The 17,952-nt window shown below is 45.4% G+C and overlaps 1 protein-coding gene across 3 annotated transcripts in view; it reads right to left on the reverse strand.

The window, feature by feature from the left end:
- Window positions 1–3,925, reverse strand: part of LOC146207105 (uncharacterized) — a 74,377-nt gene extending 70,452 nt beyond the window's left edge. The window contains exon 1 of one of the 3 annotated variants that reach the window (XR_014706512.1): window positions 3,542–3,925. Coding sequence is in view for 2 of the 3 variants with exons in the window: in XM_084600160.1 (XP_084456286.1) it covers window positions 3,542–3,772 (231 nt within the window). In the remaining variant the exon portion in view is untranslated. The remainder of the gene's footprint in view (window positions 1–3,541) is intronic. The other 2 variants (XM_084600160.1, XM_084600128.1) reach the window with 2 other exon arrangements.
- Window positions 3,926–17,952: the final 14,027 nt, after the last annotated feature.

Raw genomic sequence — 17,952 nt, forward strand, 5'->3', positions numbered from 1 at the left:
AATTTCCGGTCAGACTCGGACCAGGTCTAATTTTGGGGATTCAGAGGGCCAAATTTCAGGGGTGGCCCTCCTAAATTTGGAGATTACCACTGAATTCCCCATACTCAAATAGGTCGGAAACCAATTTTTGTCAAATTCAGACGAGGTAAAATTTCGGGGGCCCAGAGAGCTAAATTTTGGAAATAGGCCAGCTAGGTATACGCACATTAGGTTGGACACATATTTTGGTCAAATTCGGACGAGGTCAAACTTCGGGGGTCCAGAAAGCTAAATTTTGGCAATGGGCCACCTCGGTTTGGAGGTAACCGGTGAATTTGCCATGCGCAAATGAGGTTAGCCACCAATTTTGCCACCTTTGGATGAGGTCAAATTTAAGGGGTTCCTGGGGCTACATTCTGAGGGAGGCCCGCGGAAATTTGGACGTAACTAATAAATTCACCATATTCAAATTAGGTTTGACACCAACTTTCGCCAGATTAGGACGCGATCTAATTTCGAAGGTCTAAGGAGACAAAATTTTGATGTGCGGATATGTTATACATACACTCTACACGCTCCTGCGACATAAGCCTATTAATGAATTAACAATCCCTCACATTGCACGCGTTAGCGTTGAAAAGCGAGACCTTCAGTTCAGAAATTAAAGCGGCTATTTTATGCGCATTGTATGCATCAGCAGTCGCTATTATATAGCACGTTGAGCGGAACCATGAAGTCAGAACAACGCGCACAACGGCACAAAATGATCAGTGAATTAAGTGAACTTATCAGCTTTGTGACGCGCTTGCAAGCAGTTTCATGTCGCTTGGAACAAATGCAGAGTATGTCGCAGAGGCAGCAGAGGTGACTAGTCTTCGTCGGGGTGAAGTTCTTGCGGCTGATGTTGTTGAACCACTTTTTATTCGAATGGTGTCCTTCTTCCTGCTCGGAATTGCGAAAAGAATGAAGCCCTTTTTCACGACAGCTTGTGCAATTAAATACGCAGCAACTCAGCATAGCGCTGCACTAAAACAGCGCGAAATGCAAGCGCGGAATGCTAGGGAGCTTGCTCCCAGCAACGGCGGCTGCCTAAAAAATGGCGCCGGCTAAAAATGAAAACACGAAAAGAGCAAACTTTTCGCGCGCTTTTCCCGGCGACGGCCCGCGTAGCCAATCATCGTTGAGAAGAGCGCCGATGGGGGAGTTGAGAGAGGAGGATCAGCGAGGGTAAGCGGAGCAGCGGCAAAGTTCACAGAAAGTCGCTACTTTCGTATTATTAAGGGACTTTAAGCATAGCCGGTCTCGAGGGAGAGCGCGCGAGAAACGCTCTCTCCCTCGAGACCGGCCGTGCACCGAGGCGACGGTGGCGCCATACAACGGGCGCCCGGTCCCTATAGTCTGTCTATGGTGGTTAGAAGGGGTCTGTCGTCCGCCGGCCGCGACGGAGGCGGCCGCAATATTCTAGAGCACTATTGGCGAAGACTCTTGAGAGTTCCTTGGATTGCCAGAATATCAAATCAGTCGATATTGTCGACCATAAACCCTGACTACTCATTGGAGGGTCAAATTCTAAAGTTAAAGCTCAGCTACTTTGGTCATCTGATGAGAAGAGAGGAGTCGCTGGAGAAAGATTTGATGTTGGGAAAAGTTGAGGGTCGCCGGAGAAGGGGTAGGCAGCGAACGCGATGGTTAGATGGCATCCTCGAGGCATTGCAGATGAAGCTATGTGATGTTAAGAAGATAGTGAGAGACCGGAAAGCGTGGCGTGACATGGTCCATAGGGTCACGAAGAGTCGGACACGACTGAACGCCTGAACTGAACTGATGCGGCCGCTGAATGATCGCTGCGGTGGCGCTGCGGTGAAGCGGAGTGCTACCAGTGCTACTGCCGACGGAGCAGACGACGCGCGCGCCCGTGCGCTTCGAAATGCATTCGCTGCATGCTCATTGTCAGGTGTCTTGTACATGCGATGCCGCTCTTTAGTCTTTGATTTTTGTTTCGTCGTAATATTGAATTCGCAGCCGAGTTGTTCTCATAACCACAGATACGATTTTTTTTTTTTTCGTGAGCGAAGTTTTGCGCGCATGCCCCTGAGCCGATGTAGAAACGAAGCTGCTTTTTATACCCTATTATCCTGCTGAAGCTACCGCCGTGCCGTATTGTAATGAAGACGTCTGAGGATTTTGTGCAAACAATTGCGCTTGCATTGAGGACTATACTAGACGCACATCCTAGGCTCCAAGGACCATATGTGCGAGCAACAGAGCGCTGTCGCCGGCGTTTTCATTCACGCTATAGTTTCATCTTAACTTCTTCGGACGTTTAGCTAAGTTATAGCACGTATGTAGAACTAGAAACTTTCGGATGCATGCACAATTAAAGCACGCAAGATGGGAACACGAGCCCTTCAAATCGCACCGCGCTTCAGGCAAACTGCTGATAGGCACTCTTTGCTGCTTATGAAGCCTAGTAGCCACTCATCAGAGTATGCCATCACTTTTGTTGACTTGCGTTTAGCAACCTCTAAAACATATTTTAACAGCCAGCTGTTAGTTGAGAGGAAGGGCACAAACACTTCTTTCAAACTCTGTCCTTGAAAGGTGTTCATTTTTCATTTCACCTATACAGCTTTTACCAGCTTTGCCCCTTGTCCTTCGTACTACAAACTGCTGGAGACTTAGAAGTTTGTTTCTGAATTTTTTCTTCTTCTTGACAGGGTGTTCTGAGTTAACTTTCGCAAGTATTTGCAGGCTATATGCATGCTGCATCAGAAATAATGGTACAGTTCGTCGCAAATTAAAAAACGCCCATTGTAGGAGGGAAAGAATTGGTATAGGCTTCAATCATAAGCTGAGTTTCGCAATGTCCTGAGGAAGATTAATTACCTCTTCTGTCGATTTTACAGCTATCTCCTTGACTGTTTCCTCGAATGCACACAGCAGCATTCATGGCAGCTTCACCTGTATCACTGCGATGGAACAGAACTCGCCGATTTGCGTAGATTGCCTCCGGAGATTCATCCTCGCTTGAATGGCACTATGCGAATGTTAATTGCCCAACATCAGAAAGATCGATATTTGTCCCCAGTGGCGGTGGCATGCAGCTTTGTGCATTCCTGGAGCAGGCTCGCGTCACACGATCCACCACCGCTGTATTCTTCAACTGGCTCCACTGATGCTTCAGGATCAGTGCGCTTTTTTCTTTCTCTGCAGGTCTACCTGCTGACTGTTTTTTGCTCGTATAAGTTGCGCTCCTTTCTCTTGAGAGGCAGGGGTTTCAACAAGTATTTTGGAGTGTCAAGAAACAGCATTGAGATGGTGAGTTGCGTAACATCCCGTGGAATCTCAATTACCTTTACCTGTCTTAAAACTTCGCTCAATAAAGCAGGGTTTGAAGTGTCGCTCACAAACGTCGACACTAGCTTATTCGTGTTACAGTAATGTGAGGGCAATCCCGATCCGGATCATCCGATATTTATATATACCGATATTTATATCAACGTCCAGGATTTCCTGTCTGCAGAGTGGGCTTGGCGGCACGGAAATGATGGGCCACACTTACCTTCGGAATTTTCCCTTCTTGCTTGTACAGCTCCTTGGCCTCTGCTGCGCTCGCTTCCAGGACCCTGCCGGTGTGCCACGCCATGTACCGATGCCCCTCGTTGACAGCGGTGGCCGCGCTCACGTTCCAGCCTGGGAACGCCTTCCCTGGGAGCAGGAACAACATCTCTCGGACGAGTGCCGTTGCCGCGTAGCCAACGCATCTGACCATCGCGCATCCCAACTTGCGCATGTGCGTCTTCCTGCCCTGGATCAATCACATCAGCTCCAACCACATTATCGGGGAACCTGCCTCGTGATTCAGTTATCACCACTTCGGCATGTCTACATAAACCCTTTCCACAGCAAAGCGACCTTCAGTGGGCTTGGCGGCACGGAAATGATGGGCCACACTTACCTTCGGAATTTTCCCTTCTTGCTTGTACAGGTGAGCAATTGCCATTCCTTGTATGCAAAACGCTCAAGTAACCGCCTTTTATTCGTGCTGCCAAGCCCACACTGTGCATGTAGTATTTTCTATGAATGTTCTTGTGTAATTTTTGACTTGCTTCTAATGGCTGGTGATGTCGAATCCAATCCTGGACCTACTGAACCAACCTTATCCGACCTGCTTAAAGCCATCCAGGACGTCCAGAACGGGCAGTTAACAATGCTTACTGAAATAAAATCAATCCAAACATCTTTATCCGACCACGAAAAAGCTTTCACTGAAGTGAATAACCGCCTTTCTAAAATTGAAGCAGACTGCGCTTCTTTCTCCTCAATAAAACCTGAAGTCGAAAATATAAAATCTACGACAGCTAAATGCATGGCTGAAATGGAAGCACTGACTGCCCGACTGGACGATATGGAAAATCGAGCACGAAGAAACAATCTAGTATTTTATGGTATAAAAGATTCCGACAATGAATTGTGGCAAGATTCAGAAAAAATAATCACTGAACACTGCAGCCAGTACCTAAACGTATCCCTCGAACCTCGCAGCATTGAACGTGCCCACCGACTAGGCACATATTCACCAAATAAAAACCGGCCGATTATCGTCAAATTAGCTCATTTTAAAGACAAGCAGCATGTACTATCGGTGAATAGCAAATTCAAAGGTACTGGCTTCAGTGTCTCCGAGGATTATTCTCCAAACACCCGTCTCGCGCGGAAAAGCCTCTATGACTATGGTAAACGCGAAGGGCTAAAATTTAAATTACGCCATGACAAGTTGATATCCGGAAGTAAGACTTATATATTTGATCGCACCACTAATCATGTAGTTGAACATGAGCAACCCTAGCAACCACTTCAACAGAATCACACTGCGAAGCAGACTTACCGTTCCTCATTATCATTCTTATTCACTAACATCCGTAGTGTGATCCCAAAACGCGATGCTTTATGTAACCTCGTTGAATCATGTTCTGCTAACGTAATTCTGTTAACCGAAACTTGGCTTACCTCTACTGTTTGCGACACTGAGATTTTACCCTCCCTTCCGAATTTTGATATATTTCGAGCAGATCGTAGCGAAATGAGGGGTGGGGGGGTTCTCATTGCCACTGATCGCTCATTACGTTGCTCACGTGTGACAATTTCAAGCAAATTGGAAATGGTTTGGCTCTGCTGTAATGCATGTTATCCACGTGTTCTCATTGGTATATGCTATCGCCCCCCAAACAATGATCCTTTATTTAATTCCTTGTTGCATGATGCCCTAAACACGCTAACGACCCTTTATACCAATACTCCAATTTTATTGTTTGGCGACTTCAACTTTCCATCTATCGTCTGGTCGGATCTTGCTTCCACGTTTTCAAAATCTAACCCTGAGTGTGAATTTGTTCACACCTGCCTCACGTTTGGATTAGATCAAATAATCGACCGTCCAACTCGTTTAACAGATCATTCTGCTAATATTCTGGACCTTGTGCTGACATCACAACCTAATAGCTTCTCACCCATCACTTACATTAAAGGGCTCAGCGACCACATGGCCATTCATGCTACATTCTCTTGTGATTTACGAAACGCGAAAAAGATCAAGAAAACGCTTACCCTCTATAATAAAGGTAACTACGTTGGCTTTAACCGCGATCTTGCTGCTTTCCTTGATAACTTTTCGTCTGGTTTTTCACTACGCTCTCTTGAATCTAACTGGTTACTCTTTAAGTCCGAAATGCAACGCCTAATAAATTTACATATCCCGACCATAACCGTAACAGAACGTCCTGGATCCCCATGGTATAACAAAACACTTAAAAGATTAAATAACAAAAAGAAGCGATTATTTCGTGCAGCTAAAACTACAGGCACGGCTACCGCCTGGGAGAAATATTACACTGCCGCGGCTAATTACGATACCGAGGTCATCAAAACTAAGAATAACTTCTACTCATCCACCTTGCCTAACATGCTGCATGAAAACCCGAAGCGTTTCTGGAAAACTATTTGCCCCTCCACCTCTAGCATAATTTCTCTGACTGATAATTCTGGTGTTTCCTCTTCTGAATCAGAGGTTCCTAATATTCTAAATGATGCATTTTGTTCTATATTCACAAACGAACCTCTTAATAACCTCCCTGATGCACCCAGTTTTCTTCACACACCTATGGATAACATTGCATTTGAACCGCGCGGCATCGCCATGGTCATCGATAAACTAAAAAATTCTTCATCCGCTGGTATTGACGGCATCAATGCCAAAATCCTCAAAAACACCAAAGACCTCTGCAGTATCATATTGTCTCTGATTTTTCAGCAGTCATATTCTTCGTGCTCATTACCACGGGACTGGCGCATTGGGAAGGTCATTCCAGTCCACAAGGTAACAGATCTTCACCACTTAACTATAGGCCAATCTCATTAACCTGTGTTTGTTGTAAAATTATGGAACATATCATATATTCTCATACTGCCAAGTTTTTATCATCTCGTAATTTTTTTCATTCTAACCAACACGGCTTTCGTAAAGACCATTCCTGTGACACGCAACTTGTTCTTTTTCTTCATGATATACACGCATGCCTAGATCGTAACATTCCCACGGATTCAATATTTCTGGATTTCGAAAAAGCATTTGATAAAGTCCCGCACGCGCGCCTAATTCTTAAACTGTCACGCCTAAACCTTCATCCCCTAGTTCTGGATTGGATTCGAGCCTTCCTTACTGATCGTTATCAATTCGTTCATGCTAACTCACACTCGTCATCCCTCTCCCCTGTCTTGTCTGGCGTCCCTCAGGGGACCGTTTTAGGCCCTCTTCTGTTCCTTATCTACATAAATGATTTACCCTCTAACATCAGATCTAATGTCCGACTCTTTGCGGATGATTGCGTCATCTACCGCCCTATACATAATTCCTCCGACGCCACCATTCTTCAAGAAGATCTCGCACGCGTCGAAGAATGGTGTAGTACTTGGCTCATGTCCCTAAATAGCAGTAAAACGTCACTTATTTCTTTCCATCGCCGGCGCAACCACCGTGAAAATACTTATACAATTATCAACAATCCTATTTCATCCGTTGACTCATACAAGTATCTTGGTATCCATTTAATTAAAGATTTAACCTGGTCGCATCATATTCACCACATCACCAATTCAGCCAATCAAGTTCTAGGGTATTTGCGCCGTAACCTATCACTAGCTCCCCCTCCCATTAAGCTTCTTGCTTATATAACTTTCATACGTCCTAAACTTGATTACGCATGTGCTGCATATGATCCCCACTATACTAACCTAATCACCACGCTCGAAGCAGTCCAAAACCGTGCCGCCAGATTCATTTGCTCAGACTACTCTCGCTATACTAGCGTTACAGCACTAAAATCTCAGCTTAATCTCCCAACACTGGCCTGTCGGCGTAAAATCGCCCGTCTTTCGCTGTATCATAAATTTTATCACACTTCCGATCATGAAACTGCCCCGATAACACGCGCTCATCGCTTTTCTCGTCATAGTCACCCTAACGCCGTCTACCCTGAACGGGCCCGCACCGAAACATATAAAATGTCATTTTTTCTTCGAACAGCCAATGACTGGAATGACCTTCCATCCGAAGTGGCGGCCATCATCAATCGTGTTCTATTCAAAACCGCCATTGAAGACCATCTGTGTTCGTATTAACTTTTTGTTTGCCCACCCCTCATGTAATGTCCCCTGTGGACCCTTGAGGAAACAATAAATATATAAATAAATAAATAAAAATAATGAGGAAGATATTCACCACTTGTGGGCTTGCCCGCCACTGAAGCCGACAATATCGGCACCTGACGGCAGTGGGCCTTTCGCTGAGCAACCCATCTTCGTACATTGCTTGCACGCAAAGACCTTATCATCGTTCTCTCTTGAACAGCCAACCTATTTTCTTTCATTTAATACGCCTTTTAATTTTCGTTTTACATATTCCTTTATGCCCTAGCTGAGGCAATAAACAATTGCCTTTGCCGTCGCGCTTGATGTTGCGCTGCCACTCTTCCCTGCGTCTTTCGGTGTCCTGAAGAGAGAGCATTTCACCTTGCACGAGCGCTACCCGCTCTTGCACCCGGGCAAGAAACACGTGCTTCACGCTTACCCAGTTTTCTGGACATGACGCGATCACACGTCCATAAAAAAGGCACACTTGCACACATGCTAGCTAATATGCGCGCATTCCGGCTCGCGAGCGAAAAGAAGTGCACGTTGTGCACGAGCCTTGTCACGGCACCAACGGATCAGCGCGGCGCAGACTAGCAGTACGGCACAACCGCCACAGCCACGACCGCTCGATGGAAGCGCACTAGGTGCGGCCTGCTACGTCGCCCGAAACCGGCGGGAGTCGCCACCGTTCAGGGACAGCCGCGCGCGGAGAGCTGCGCCTGGCTGCGCTTTGAGGGAGGCGTCGGCGTGGTAGAAGCCTTTTATTTAAGGATATAAGAGCTCCGCTTCACACAATTTGGCAACAAGAATTAATATATACTGTCATGTCTAGTGTGACCATGTCAGCACTTAGCGCTTGCTCGGCAAGGATGTATACTGGAGTGTACCCGAAAAACTTATAGTGACAGTGGTTCAAGGCCACTTGATTGGAGAGCTCGCATTACCGTGATGTTGCATTCGGATCCAGTTGTTCGTCACATTAAAATGTGACCCGGCTGCGAAGAATTCGAAGCTGTTCAGCTGCCATGGTAGCCTAATGCATAACCCCTTAATTAACTATGTCGCGAATTCCGTGTGTCATTTTCATACCATGTAGTCATTCCTGCATACAGCTTTTACACACAAATTGATGTCAACCTGTTATAAGCTGCCAGCGCTATCAAATAAAAAAATGTCCTACTATGAGCAACCTCTGTGAAAATGCGACATGTAACCAACCTTTCTATTTCATTGTAACAAATTTTACGGTGGAAATATGAAGATGTTTATTAGGGGTAATCTAGATGATAACCTGGGATCTTCTACTCAGTTGGAGACCTTAAACTTTGTACGCCAGAACGCTATCCATCATGGCTTCCCGCAGTTTGCATGACCGGACAAAGTAAGCGCGCTTGATACAGCCGGTCTGCCACAAGGTGCTATATGCGCCGAAAGATTTTATTACTATTTTTATTGGCTGCTTGCAAACCCATACAATTTAGCTGGTTCGTAATTTTCAATGGAAGAACGCGCATCGAGTGTTGCTGTTATGAAACTCTTAGCTGTGATCACAAGAATGTTCACGCGTCAGAGCGCAACTGCAGCCGAGATTCAGCGAGCAGCCGAGTACTCTTATTTAATGGCCACACAAAAAAAGGAAGAAAATTACCAATCGCAGACGGAAAACCTTTTTTGAGAGAGGTTTATGCCATAGCCATAAACATCGCTCCACTGTTGAGTTGACATTTCCAGCCCAGTGGGGGCAGCAAATTAACGATATCTTGCATAGCGCCTTAGCATGGGCACGATCATTGTTTTTATAGATCAGCTGCAGGTACTGTGCACAGTGAGAAAACAGTGATGAAATCAAAAGTTTACACAGCTTGCTACTTCGCCGGACCTCTTCAGACTTCATCATCCTGTTAATGAAGGTGCTCGTAAGCTGACAAAGCTCGATACTTCCTTTGCGGTGTACATCAAGCCTCCATTATCCTTGGTTTTCATCAACCTGTAACTGGTCCAGTTGACTCATATTTCCTGCAACAGGCTTTTGCACGACCGACATGTCGCCTCAAAACCATTACCAAATATCGCATAAATTAAACAACAACCTGGTAGTGATAAACAAAACTTGGGGCTCTTAAATCTCCTTGCCGAGCCTCGTTAGAGTGCCCGCACTTTGCTACCTGCTTATTCACCGTATCCCGTAATTGCTGTCTCTGTCGCATATCATTAGAATACAGCCTTAAGCCACCGCATTATATAAAATAGCACCCTACACATAGCTATATAAAGCCCCTCTTTACCGAAACCGTACGAACGTACCCTATAGGAGTGTAGTGTGCCTGACTTGGCATCTAAGGGTCCCGCTTTCAATAATTCCCATTTCATCCTTACATCTTATTGACTCTCTCTGGTTTGGTAGCTCCTGCCACATTGAACATGTCATGTGTTCTCATTGCGCCAAAGGTGTCTGGCCATATCACCAACTAAAGTGCCTCTTACCAGATAGGTTTTTTTCCGACTTTCCGCCGACAGAGCGGGCGCCGGATTTGGTGTGCAACGTCGCTTTTAATTTTATCGCATCGGCTCGAACAGTCTCAACAGTATAAACAAATGTTGTATGCACAGGCTCCTTTACTTGCAAGGCCACTCAGACTAGCGCGGCAAAATTTAGAACAAATTGCATGCTTATATAAAAAAAAACCCTTCGTAGCTTTTTCTGATATGTCCTCGCAACATAACCTGCGAGAAAAGCCTCTGGTGCTACCTCATCGTGTTCATCTGCTTCACAACACATCGTTAAGAATCCTAGTTCACTGGCCAGCTTCCTGGTAACTAAATAGGTTAAACAACGTGACGGGAACACAGGAAAAGAGGACGACACAACTAGCGCGGTTGTGCCGTCTTCTTCTTCTGTGTTCCCGACACGTTGTTTGCACGGTTAACCTATAATTAATCACCAACAAGTCCAATCTGCTGTCCCTTGTAGCAAATTCAATGGCAGCTGATAGGGCATTATGCTTCAGCATCTGGACTTTTTAACCTCAGCGCCGCTTTCATTTCAGAGGAAGCGAGTGCATTTCCACTCCTCGCTGCTGTCTTTGCCTGAAGCGAGCTCAGCAGATAAAATTAGAGGGTCTCTTATACCTCTGTCACACGAGCAAATTTAATGTCATTCGTATCGAATGACATTAGCATCTAATGTCATTATTCCCGCGCTACACGAGAAAATTTAATGTCATTTGGTTCGAATGACATTCTTCATCGAATGAGTTTGGGGAACTCATTCGCATTCGATCGCGAACCGAATGTATACTCTTGACGCCAGATACGCAGCAGAAACAAGTAACCCAACAACATATTCTGCGCATATTGAAATTTAAAAATTATATTTCTAAAGTTTTGTTTTAAAACCTGTTAATTTAGGTGTAAAATTATTAACACTGCAGGCTTTCGCGGAACGGCATTACTCTCGGTCACAGCAGTGGTCCAGTCATGGCAGCGACTCACGATCATTTTGGGCTCTGTGTTCCTTGGTAGCCGCATCTCCCCGTATGTTTATCTCGGAACTAAGTTAAAGTTTTGACTGAGCGCCTCACAGTTTGGACGCCAATCGCATGCTCTACGTGTCTCCGTGCGTCTTCGCACTGTGTCTGTGTATACGCGCTCCGCTGTGTTCAGCCATATTGTTTGTTTACATTTATCGGTTTGTGGGTGACTCGATACTTGGCTTGGATTTTTATGGCTAAAGTGCTACCGCATAGTCAAAAGTAATGTTTTTCGCTTAAATTATCGAACAGAAATGTTTTGATCAGCTTTAAAATGTTATACAGTGATTTCAAACGCCTTTTATGCGCACTGATGTTCCTTAAGTGCAGCATTTTTTTATAGCTGATCGTAATTGCCACCATTTGCGAATGACATTATATTTTACCGTGTAGCACCGAAAGAAACCGAATGACATTCGATGCATCGAATGACATTCGATTCGAATGACATTAAATCTGCTCGTGTGACAGAGGTATTAGATGTCTTTTAAGCGCAGGATGGCGAAAGCCTACCCTTCTCCTATCATTTGCCTCTCATCGTTTGCCACAGTTCGTCATTTCAAGTCGTCATTTGATATATTGGTCGTTTCTAAGACATGATGAGTCTGCTTGCGTAGTCATTGTAGCCCTCATCACTCATAACTAAGCAGGTTACTCATTTAGAATCAGCAGTGGTCATTACATAACGTCGTTTCACATATTGGTCATTTCGTAGTCATTAACAGTAATGATGAGCCATGCCTAGCTATTATAGTCATTACCACACATCGCTAAGCACTTTTATTCCTTTCTAATCAGTTGCAGTCATTACATGTCGTAGTTTGATATACTGGTCATTACAAATCATTTGTCATTATTAACCATTATTAGTGATTAGCCTTAGTCATTACCTCTATCAATGTCTATAACTTGTATTGATTATCTATCACCATCAATCATTTTCATTCTTAATCTCCCTCCTTGCACGTCCGCTTTTGCGACTGGCACACTAGTGCACAGATGCGACGCACAGATAACAGGCACAGCTTCTGCGCATAGATTTTCGCTCCATGAGCCTAGAACGGCTTTCGCCTTAAAAAACAAACGCATCCAGTCTTAACGTTAACGTGCTTGCACACGCTCACACAAAAAAGTTTGCGTTTACCACGCAGTCGCGAGGCGTCCCCGAACAGTGGCGCCCTCAGCAGAAATAGCAGGCGCAACTGTACACTCCCCAAGGACGCGCTTGCCCATTGACGGTGGCGCGACGCAGCAGGCCGCACCCAGTGCGCTTCCATCGAGCGGCCGTGCCACAGCACAGCACCACTATAGTGCCTAGAATATACTGGCTAGTGTGCCGAGCATAGAGTTGTGCCGATGGCGCGCGCTCGCGTGGCCACCGCGGTGATGCCTTCCGCCGCCATTGCGGGGAGGCGCTACTAATAGCTAAGGTGCTATCGCTCCGCGTTCGCGGCCTTGGCAGCATAGGCGGCATATAGGTCCGGATTGCGCGCTGCGCTTTTCACTGCGAAACCTGTCTCTTGACGGTTTGGGCGCACTTTTTGTCTAAAAGCAGTCTTGGTGGAAGACAATCGTACCGTCCTAGAACTGTGCGGAGAAAATCATACGCTGAAATAGCTCTCGAGGAAGCGTTTAACAAATACTGCTTGGCCCATGTCTGCTATATCTAACTGTTTTATTTATTCAGCTGAACCGGATAAGGTCTTAAGCAGAACACATATTGACTTCCTGATATCCAGCGAGAGAAGAAATTTGAAACAACCACCTAAAGTTGACACGTTGGTTGCAATAGTTTGTTTTGATTAAACGATGGAGTCCGGGCCGGGTTCAATATATTGCTATGAAATATTCCAATGACGATTTTATTTGATATGGAGCCACTCGATTGCGATCCACGCATCGCGATCGCGTATGTAGGGTATCGTATGCATCTTCCTTCTGAGTGAGCGCTCAGTCAGCTCATATCCCAGGTGGCTGTCCCGAATTATGGCAACTATATTTTCAGTCCGATCTAACCCGGAACGGATCGGCGACGACTGTTATTGTCCGTGTGACGCAGGTATCAGAAAATACCCTTATATTTTACACTGTTCATTAATCCAACTTTGAATTTTATTTACTCTTCGGTCTTTTCTTATGGTCCATGGTATATCGCGATGCCGCAGTCAAGTGCTACGAACGTCAATACGTATACGGGCCTCATGCTTTCGGATAGGTTACGTCGACGTTTCCGCAATTCAGTCATGCTTATTGCTAAGGTGATATATATCAGGTTAGTGACGTTTTATAGCGTCACATTTATGCTACAGAAAAGAAGGGCCATCTTGCTTTTTCGTAACATATATTGGACGCGCGCATGTTTTCAAAAATCGCATATGCGACAATAAACACAAGCAGTCTGAATCATATGACTTCAGTTTTTGTTCTTACTCTTTATTCATTTGTTTTATTAGGAAGTCACTTAATTGTTGCTTCATACATAAATGATTATTATGCTGTGTGCTTTCTTTTGTAACAGAAGGAAAGGCAAGAAACAAAATTGGTGATTGTATCATTGATTCTTTTTTTTTTTACAAAGTCTACAATACAGTAAAATTTGAGCAAAAAGGCTCAGCAACAATAAACAAGTAAAAATATAGAAATGCACCGCTAAAGGTTTTGGAGAAAGGCCGCACATATGACACCGCAATAATTTTAAAGTAGTATGATACCAATTTTTGGTGGTATATTTTTTTCCACTTGCTAATGATGCGCTAGATATTCCTGTATAATTCTCCACGTGGTTTTTCGCTTACCACCGCTAAGTAATTTATAATTAATTTCACTTCACCAGTTTCGGCTTCACGGTTTCAGCAGCCGAGCTTTTGTTGTACGGTCACAATTGTCTAGGTCACGCGCGGGATTAAAAAAAAAGCTTCAACCGCAGACTTACTTATTAGCGCCTCATTTTGCGCTTTCAATTGAGCCACTTGCTTCTGCGCTCCATGCTAGTTTTCTCTTAGCTCTTCTCAGAGCGCGAGAAATGTTGCAGCATTTATTTGGCTAGTTGCATGCTTTTTCCTTCTTTCTGCGCATCTTGTGTAAGCCTCCGCTGGTATTTGCATTAAGCGCAGCTAACCACTTCAGAGTTAACGGTCAAGCGACACTTTTTCTGCAAAATACATTCCCATGAATGATATGTGCTTCCTGAATCAGCTGGTTGCAGGCCACATCCGGAACAAAACGTACCCTCCAGTGCACTCTGACTATATTGCTCTTCAGCTTTAGATGTTGTATTGTACGTGCTTGTTTTTTTTTTTTTTTTTTTTTCAGAGAATATACACTGGTAGCGTCCACAGAACTGCGTTCAGGCTTCAAGCTTCAAAAAGTTATTTTTTATATGTACAAAGTGGCAAAGTTCTTTTTTCTTTTTTTCGGCTCGATAACGCGCGTAGGCTACAGAGCCAGCATGTGCTTCGGTTAATTTGGTCCAAGTTGCAGGGATGTAAATTGAGTCAAACGGATCTTGAGGTTCAAAGGTGCACATCTGCTGCTGCAGGCATGAGTTCTCGCTCGGCTCTTCTGCTGCCGGCTCCTTGGAAGCATTGTCAAACATCCTTGACGGTCCGTGGCTGTCGTCTGCACCACTGACATTACTGGCACTGCGCTTTTGTCGTTTAGCGGCCGGTTGGTCACAGAGGTTCCTCAACTTCCTTTTCGATGCCTTCTTAGGCAGAAGATAGTTCGGATAATGGTCGAATAGCGTTGGCACGGTTTCGGGCTTAAGGCGTGGTCTATCTCTAGCGAGCTCGTTGACGATGCCGTTCAACGTCACTTTGAACGTTCTCTCGATGTAGCTCTCCTCAAAATATATTTCGCAGACAACACATGTTGAAGTCAACTTGCGGTCCTGTCTTTTAATCAGCCGCTTCCACTACGCAAGCTGCGCAGGGTCCGATGGCACACCGAACATAGAAACCTAGTTCTGATTCGAGCGGTAGCCACTCCGACAGAGTGACACGAAACATATGTCTTTTCCCTGCCCTGATGCTTTATTTTAAACATCATTAGTCGTTGCAAATTTAATTCTCTCACATGAATGCAAGGAACAGAACGACTAAAACAAAAGAACAGCGTAGACGTGTCCAGAGCGCTCGAACCACTGATGACTCGGCCAGCGCAACAAATCAAGGGCGCGCCGGCGGCCGACGGCGTCGACGGCACGGATGGATGGATGGAATATAGGAGCGTCCCCTTTGAAACGGGGTGGTAGCAGTTGCTATCATGCTCGTTTATTTCTCTATATCTTAATTTTTGATTTAGAATGGTTAACTAAACCACCATTCTATTTATTAAATTTTGTTCCTACATTACTAACATTATGCCACTTCTCTGCTTTTAAGCCACCAATCTTCCAGCCGTTTTTTGCTAGTTTCCACCGCCGGTTTATTCACCCGGCCACTGTTATCTCTAAACCCCAGAGCTTCAGGAACAGTGATTGCGCCTGCATCAACTTCCGGATGGATACCATTGCATTCGAGTATAATATGGTCAATTGTTTTACTGGAGTTTCCACATACAGCACATGCGTCATCTCCATTGTTAAACTTCTTTTTGTAGCTGCGTGTTCTAAGGCACCCTGATCTAGCTTCAAAAACTAGGGCACTGCCTCTTGAGTTATCAAAGAAATCTTCCTTCCTGATCTGCATTTTCCACTTTCGGTATAATTCCACACTCTGTTTTTTTTTTCCACCGAATTTATCTAATTTTTACCTTCTGTGTTTTTCACCTGTTGCTTAATGCTCTTTATTTCTCCGTCCTTGTTACTAGCATACTTACTAGTTAGTTTCCTAGTTCTTTTCCTCCATTGTGAGTCAACGCTTTTTAGGTACAGGTATTTAAATACCTTAGCTGCCCATCTGTTACTGTCCAATTTCCTCAGGCGTTCCTCATATAATATTTTACTCTGAGCTTCCCGTACTTCGAAAGATGCCCAGCCCATATCTCCCTGTACCGCCTCATTTGTAGTTTTGCCGTGGGCACCTAGTGCTAATCGTCCAACGGATCTCTGATTTGTTTCTAATGTCGACTGTACCTCTGATTTTAGGCACAAAACCGCATTTCCGAAAGTAAGTCCGGGCACCATAATTCCTTTCCAAATACCCCTCAATACCTCATACCTATTGTATCCCCACAATGCCTTATGCTTCATTATCACGGCATTCCTTCGCCCTTTGGCCTTAAGTGATTGCTCATGCTTTCCAATGTATGCCAATCCTTAGTTTACCCATACCCCCAAATATTTATATTCTGCTACTCTAGGTATTTCAAGGCCTTGAATTTTAAGACCCTGATCAGTTGAGCCGTTGAAAATCATCAGACCCGACTTAACTGCGCTGAAACTGAAGCCTAGAGCGTCCCCTTCGTCTCCGCAATACTTAACTAGAGTTTGCAATTCTTCCAGACTCTCAGCTAGCAGCACAATATCGTCTGCATACATCAAACCGGGGAGGCGCTGCTCTACCGCCTTTCCACCTAATCTGTATGACAGGTTAAAACCTAGGTTACTGTCTTGTATCCTCCGTTCCAGGTTTATCATATAAAGCATGAACAGCACCGGTGATAGAGGATAGCCTTGTCTTAATCCTTTGCATACTTTGACATCCTCCGTACCTCTTATCCCTTCCCACGTAATTTCTACTTTGTTATCCCGGTATATTTCCTGTAGGAACTCTATTATCTCATAACCGCTACCTTCTTCTTTTAATATGTTCCACAGGAGTTCCCTGCTTACGTTGTCGTACGCCCCGTTTATGTCCAGGAAGGCCAAATACAAAGGTCTATTTTCCACTCTAGATATTTCGATGCATTGGGTAAGCACGAACAGGCAGTCATCTAAGCGCCTACCATTTCTAAAGCCGTTCTAAACACCTTTACGATGAGCAGCGCCCCTGGCGGCCAAAGTTGGAAGGCATCGCCGGTGCGGCCACCACCTCCCACTGAGAGACCCCTCCGCACGGCACACTAGCAAGCGTATTCTAGGCACTATAGCACCACGTACACAACGCGACTAGTTCACTGTAACGCGACCACGCTCCGATAGTATTCTAGTTCACTATACACGCTCCGAATGCGTGCAGCGCCCCCTGCGCTTTCATCCGGGAAGCGGCCAACCGGTTCCGTAGGGAACCCCGCACCCCGCTCGGACGGCAGACTAGTATTCTAAGCACTATATTAAGACCCCTCAATAAACTAAAAGTAGCGCCATCTCCTCTCTCCTCCTCCGGTGGTGCCGCTCCTCCTCTCGCATTTCGACCGTGGCTCCACCTACGGGGTGCGCGACTAGCGCGCTAGCGCGCGCTCTCCGGAGCAGGCGCCAGTCACGGCTGTCTCGATCAGCGGTCGCGCCGCGCGCCCGCAGATCGAGGCGGCCGTGCGCCGGTAAAAGCGCTGGCGCCGTGTGTCACCAGAGAATTTCAGCTTGCATTTTGCCGCAATGTTTTCAGGTTAAAATATTACTCACTGCTGAAACATAATTACGGAATGTTGACAGGGATTTCCGGCCAAAATAGTTTCAGCTGTGAGTGTCTTACACCACATGTACGCGATTTCGGCGTTGGTTGAACTCGCCGTCATCTCCGTGTGTCCGTAGTTCGTCATCCTTCGCCAAACTCAGCGGCGTGCTTTAAAAAATTTGTAACTAGGCGGCGGACAGGAACAATTTAGCAACAGTCTGTGTATCGTTGACTGGTTTGCGAGCTGCTGGTAAATTTGA

Source organism: Amblyomma maculatum, chromosome 1, assembly GCF_055883805.1.
Source record: "Amblyomma maculatum isolate TAMU_Amacu chromosome 1, ASM5588380v1, whole genome shotgun sequence".
Taxonomy (NCBI): Eukaryota; Metazoa; Arthropoda; class Arachnida; order Ixodida; family Ixodidae; genus Amblyomma; species Amblyomma maculatum.